At 37.1% G+C, this 6604-nt stretch overlaps 1 protein-coding gene across 2 annotated transcripts; it reads left to right on the forward strand.

The window, feature by feature from the left end:
* The first annotated feature begins 707 nt into the window (after window positions 1-707).
* On the forward strand, window positions 708-3728 carry LOC137717630 (SH3 domain-containing protein 2-like). 2 transcript variants are annotated; one of them, XM_068457051.1, is made up of 11 exons: window positions 708-791; window positions 828-1012; window positions 1412-1534; window positions 1621-1690; window positions 1785-1936; window positions 2216-2317; window positions 2608-2808; window positions 2922-2984; window positions 3109-3261; window positions 3349-3423; window positions 3520-3728. In XM_068457051.1, exons 2-11 carry the CDS (start codon window positions 965-967, stop codon window positions 3634-3636), a joined length of 1104 nt encoding a protein of 367 aa, XP_068313152.1. In that variant the 5' UTR covers window positions 708-791; window positions 828-964; the 3' UTR covers window positions 3637-3728. The 2 variants fall into 2 exon arrangements, with proteins under 2 accessions (XP_068313152.1, XP_068313151.1); XM_068457050.1 differs by having other exon boundaries at window positions 714-1012.
* The last annotated feature ends 2876 nt before the right edge of the window (window positions 3729-6604 follow it).

Genomic DNA, 6604 nt, shown 5'->3' on the forward strand with positions numbered 1-6604 from the left:
ATTTCATGGATATTACAAGAGCCATTATTTTGAAAAACACACCTTTTGGTTCTCCACTGCTTGACTTTTAAGAAGATCTTCGTCCTTGTGACGATTCAGATTCTTTAAAATATCTCTGCGACGGAATAAACAAAACCAATCTAGGCCAAAATTGACTTATTCGATTTGATCATGTTCACTGATTTTTCTGTTCACATGTTTACCCCTACTTGCCATGTAGTTTTGGGGGTGTTCTTCTCTTTAGAGCATAGTGCTCTTCTCTTTACACACAAGTTTCAATTTTATGCTTCTTAAATTAAGAGACCATTTGATAATCATTTCGTTTTCAGTTTAAAAATTTTAAAAACTAAATGGAGATTTCAAAATTTGGCCTAGAATTTTCAATTTTAATTTTTTTTTTAACAACTGAAAACTAAAAATAGTTACAAAAAGAATTGTTCAGTTTTTAATTTTCAAAAAAAAAAAAAAAAAAACTGAAAACTCCAAACTATAGACTAAAAATTAAAAAGTGAAATCAAAATGGGGCTCCCAACAAAATTGAAAAAAGACTGGGCTCAATTACTGAATTCAAAGCAGGGCTTATTAGGCCCAATGGATCCGCATAAATATTTTTTGTTATTATTATTTTTAAATCAAAACTAAAACCTATTATTTACAAGTTATTATAGAAGACTTGTTATTTTATTTTATAAGAAAAAAGAAAGAAAGCACATAAACTAAATACAGAAGGGAATGAAATGAAATGAAGAGGAGTGGGAGACTAACGTTTAATTCAAGATAAAGAAAGAAAGGTAATCGCGTTTCCAAAAGCAAAAAAAGAAAGAAAGGTAATCGCACCACGACGGCGGCGACGTGACGGTCATTTAACGGAAAATACCAGACAAATCAGCCTCCAGATCAAGTCTTGAAGGGCACAACTCTGAAAAATCGAGACTACCTACAGCTGAGCTCCGACCAACCGTTGATGGAGGCAATCAGGAAGCTCAGAGATCAGGTCGCCAAGCAACAGCAGGTACTCTCTCTCGTTTGATTCCGAATTTGTATTTCTGTATGGATTTTGATATGAACATAATCCGCGTTGATTGCGAGATACTGAGATTGCTTAATGAAATAATATTTATATAATTGTTCGAGTTGAATTGGATCGATTCGAATTCGAATAGATTTTTCACTATTTCTGCTCTGTTTGGGGATGTGTTGGAGTGTAATGTTGCTGAATATCTGAAATTTTGAGCTAGGCGTTGCTAATTACTTATCGATTTTCAGATTTAATTGGATGCTTAATTTTTACATTTTCGGAAAACTTCGAGCGAAAATGGCATATAATTCAACGTTCTATGCTTCATTAATGCATAAGAGTTAGTCGAAGCTTTATCGAGTTTGCTTTTGATTATTTTGTGAACACCGTCAGGCTGTGTTCAAACAATTTTCTGGTGGCATATATGGGGGATCGGATAATGTTGCCTCGGATGAAAATGAATTTCAACAGCATCAGAAACTCGAGAAGCTGTACATATCAACTCGTGCTGCCAAGGTTGCTACGCTTATTTTTTTGTCTGTGCTTTAAACGAGCATCACGTTAGTTGTGTTACCTATCGTTTTTTGCTTCTTCTTTAACAGCATTACCAAAAGGAAATTGTCCGCGGAGTGGAAGGTTACATTGTGGCCGGTTCAAAGCACGTTGAAATAGGTATGTTGCTTGAAATGCGTTGTCATTTCTTGGGAGTTTGGATGTGAATACATGTTGGTTTTATCGGTTGCTATACATAATACTTTTTCAACAGGTACCAAGCTTTCTGAAGATAGCAGGAAATATGGTTCTGAAAAGACTTGCACCAGTGGTAACACACTGGCGAGAGCTGCACTGAGTTTTGGAAGAGCTCGGGCCCAAATGGAAAGAGAGTGCGGAGTTCTACTTAAAGCCCTTGGCACACAGGTTTAAGTTAAATTATTACTATACAATGCTTCATATTAAGTAAAAATCAAATATTGCCAGGGCCGGTTTCATACAAATGGAATTTCAACTGACTAATTTCCGTGTGCATTTGATCATTTTGAAAGAAATTTACGGTAAAAATTGTTTCCATTTTCATGTGTGGTTCAAGAACTGGACTGCTTTTTGTGTTGTTATGCATCATATGACAAACTGGTTCACCGTTTCTTTCTATAGGTTTGCATAATAACTCTTTCTGTGCTTATCAATTTGCCTGTGTAGGTTGCAGAGCCTTTAAGAGCAATGATAGTGGGAGCGCCCTTGGAGGATGCTAGACATCTTGCTCAACGATATGCTAGAATGCGGCAAGAAGCTGAAGCTCAGGTATATGCAGTTTCTTCTGTTTCCTACCAATTATACTACAGTGAATTTATATGTTACATGGTGATCGTACATTTTCTCGGTTAACTTTTTTTTGTTTTCTTTTAAAAGTGTTTGTTCATTTTGAGACAATCATGCATTGGTATTCAATCATAGAGAACGCAAAATCTTAAGATGTTTAATGTAAACTTGTTGAGATTGCTTCATTACTTGAAGCTTTGTTGTGATTTGGTTTTTGGTTTTTTTATTACTCCTTCAGATTTGTCTATATATACTAACTTCCACCGGGATAGGCTATAGATGTTTCCAGACGCCAGGCCAAAGTACGGGATTCTGCAGCTAATGCTGATATTATCATGAAACTAGAAGCTGCTGAAGCCAAGCTTCAGGAGCTGCAGTCTAGCGTTGCAATATTGGGAAAAGAAGCTAGTGCAGCTATGGCTGCTATTGAAGGTCAACAACAAAGATTGACTCTTCAGCGGCTTCTTGCGATGGTAAAGGATTGCCTCCCCTTTTTATTCAAGTATTAAGACCTTGGCCTGTTCTAGTTACAAGACTGAAAAGGAAATTAATTTTGTAAATTTTTCATTTTTCGTCCCCATTCAAGGTGGAAGCAGAGCGCAACTATCATCAGAATGTAGTTCAGATACTTGATCAGCTTGAAGGCGAGGTATGAAATATCCTAAAGTCTTCCTTTCAGCAAGTCAATTTCCTTTCCCAGTTCATTTGGCTGTAAATTATTCTAGTGTCTTGCTACTTTAAGCAGAGATCATTGACACTATTTGTTGGGACAGATTTTGTCAGAAAAGCAGCGAATTGAAGCATCACCTAGTCCGCCTACAGAGGACACTATGCCTCCGCCACCATCGTATGAGGATCTCAGCCGTAGCTTTGCTTCTGAAACGTATGATGAATTGACAGAATTGAGGGACTATTTCTTAGGAGAGGTATCTTTATGCTAATGTTGTTGTATCCAAGTTTTAGTCTGTTCGACTTTTTAGTCTCTACTAATTGTTTCCTTTCGCATACCGCAGGTTATGTACACCTTCCACGCTGTAACCGATGTGGAGTTAAGTTTGTCATTCGGGGATTATGTCGTTGTCCGGAAGGTTCTGTCATCTTTCCAGCTTGCATGTTTTCATCTTATATTCATGTTCGGATTTTTCTCCTTCGTATTGAGGTTAAATTTTCTTGCCCTTGAGCAGGTATCAGACAATGGCTGGGCTGAGGGTGAATGCAAGGGAAAAGCCGGTTGGTTCCCCTTTAATTACGTTGAAAAGCGGGAGCGTGCGCTTGCTAGCAAGGTCGCTGCTGTCTTTTAAATCTTTTGGTTGCCTGTTTAATTTGCTTGTGTTTGTGCTTCTGCTCTGGGATTTCAACTTCTTTTATATTGGGATTCAGTCGTCTTTGATGATCTCTAGTTGGCTTAGCGTCATCCTCAAGAAAGATGCGATGCATACACATGGAAGGGCTAATACTTTTTATATCCGCTATAGTCCAACCCAATGTCGTCTTGGGCTCTCTCAGCACCCTCAAAAGCTTTTCTTCTTCCACCTTAGTCAACTTAGAATCAGTAATAACGGGTAATGTTTCCGACTCACCAAGGTAGGCATACTTCAAGTGCTCGGGTAGTTGCTTGAGTTCCTCGAAGGGAGAAGTTCCTCGAAAAGCTGGCGACCTCGGACATGATTACCTGGAACTTGTTGCACACTTTTAACCTCAACAATCGCTGGTAGTGCGTTAAGTGCAGCTTGCATTTCATTAAGTTCACTTTCGAATTCGTACTCATCACAGTTTTGAGTAAGGCATGTCGCATGCATCTGCGGATCAAGTAAGCTTGAACAATTTGGTGTCTACTCGAAAACAATCATATACCTTCCCAGGTTGCTTCATGGCATAAAAAATTCGGAATTCCATCGTCTCCTCAAAGACTCTCATTGTTAAGAGACCTTCTTTCACATCGATTTTAGTCCCTGAGGTAGCCATGGATGGTCTTCCCAAAATAATCGGAATCTCCTTCTCATGCATAGGAACAACTTCCATATCAAGCACGATAAGATCCACTGGTAGGATAAAGTGATCAACTTGAACAAGAACATTCTCCAAAAGTCTCTGCGGATATTTTACTGATCGGTTTGCGAGTTGTAAGACTACTAAAGTTGGTTGAAGCTCTCCTAAACTTAGCTGTTCATACTTTGAAAAAGGCATCAAATTTATGCTAGCCCCCAAATCAAGTAGGGCTTTTTTAAACGTGAGATTACCAACATTTTAAGAGAGAGTAAATGTAGCATTACTCTTTATCAATTAAAAAGTGAACCACCCGTTTAAAAAAATTAACATCCGTCCAATAAGAATTTGCCAGAATAAGCAAGTGAAGCAAATAGGGCCCATGGTTGTGTAACTTGATCGGGAATTTGTACGCAATTTAAACACGCATAATTTTTTCAAGAAAGCTAACACTAAGGATTCTATCTATTTAAACTATATTTTGTAAATCATATGATGTGGTTGTTAATGATTTGATTATCACATAAGTGTTGATTAATGTGCTTATTTTCTATTAATGACACATCACACGATTCGTAAATTGATTTAAAAAGTTGGTCTATCTAGTATTATTCTTTTCAGGTGTGACTGTGCTAGTAGGGTTAGCATTACTCTTTTTTATTATTGCCAAAGGTGAATTTGAACCACATTACTAGCCCATTGTGAAGCTTAGCCCACTCTTCCACTTTTTTTTTTCTTTTTTTCTTTTTTTTTTCTTTTATTGGAAATTGGTTAATTCATTACCAAAGCAAAGATGCCAGTCAATACAAGGAGAGCCTACAACGAGGCAAGCAAACAACAAAACAAGGAAAACTACGTACAACATAGGGAGTTACAAGGAACACACCATAGCCAAGCTATTGGGTCGCTCCCTCCACTGCCCCTATTACATTAAGGAGGGTAGGGTCATTTTGAACCACAAAAACTAGTGAAGATGGGGGTCTGTTGACCCAAGAAATATCGCACATCTCTACACATCGCTGCGACGCCAACAAGTCTGCCACCATGTTGGCTAATCTTTAGTATAAATAATATCGTTTATTTGAAAGAAAAAAAAAAGTTTTGAAGATTTACTAGCTTAGCTTGACATGAAATTCAAATATCCAAACCAAAGGTTTTTGTAGGAAAGGGTTCCTCTCTAGATCCCTTCCACCAAATCCTCCCCATCAAACAATCCGGATCCTTAAAATTTGATCCAACGATTAAAGTTATTATAACTTTTAAAGTAGGCATATGTTTGTAGCCGTTAAATCAAATTTTAAGGATTCATATTAGTTGATGGAGAAGATTTGATGGAATCATGGAAGGAATCCGGAGATGATTCCTTTCCTTTTATATATTCTTGGGGATCTCTTAGACAATTAACTGGACCCCACAACAAAATGACACCATTCAGTCGACACTGGCTAGGGTTTCTCTCCTCATTTGGACATTCACCCTTCACATCGATGTTAACCACACTTCAGAAAAACAAAAAACAAAAAAAAAAATTTAAATAAAAAGAAAGCCTTGTGTTTAATGTTTATCCACAAAGATTTTTATATCTGGACTACCAGTCAAAGTGGATATTTCCTACATGATTGGACTTTGAGGTTTTTCCTTGTGAACAAATCACAATTTTCGATTAGATATGTCGTATACAAATAACAATTTTCGACTAGATACGTTGTATAAAACTTATATGCATTCAGATTTAAAACTTAAAACAGAGTGTTACGTGTGTATACATTTTTATTTTTGAGATTTTAACGAATTTAACTTTGTATGCATACAGGGACAGAGGCACAGAGAACCCAATGGGGGGATGTGCTCAACTTATATGCATTTTATTTCACTCTCGCCAACAAACACAACACATTTCATTGTATACTCTTCTAATTCTGCCTTTATACGTATCAAACTGTAATTAACAGGTACGAATAACTAACTTGTGGCGTCGTATGTAGCCGAGCAATGTTGATGCATAATATAATCAACAAACTAAGTGTGTTTGCACTGACGTTTGGCCATATGAGGTTTTAATTATACCAAGACAAAATCAAACGAGCTTTCGAGTTTTGATAAATGAAAGTGACGCTGCGCTTGCCCATACGACTTGAAACCTTGTGCCTCAAGACAAAACATGACCATCTTTCTAGAATGAGGATCTTCTTCAGATCCTCTATGAGATTTTATGAGATCCTTTAATCGTGTTTGTTTATCGTAAATCGTACAGTCAGTTTTCGTTAGATACTATTTATGTAC

This window comes from Pyrus communis, chromosome 15 (genome assembly GCF_963583255.1).
Source record: "Pyrus communis chromosome 15, drPyrComm1.1, whole genome shotgun sequence".
Taxonomy (NCBI): Eukaryota; Viridiplantae; Streptophyta; class Magnoliopsida; order Rosales; family Rosaceae; genus Pyrus; species Pyrus communis.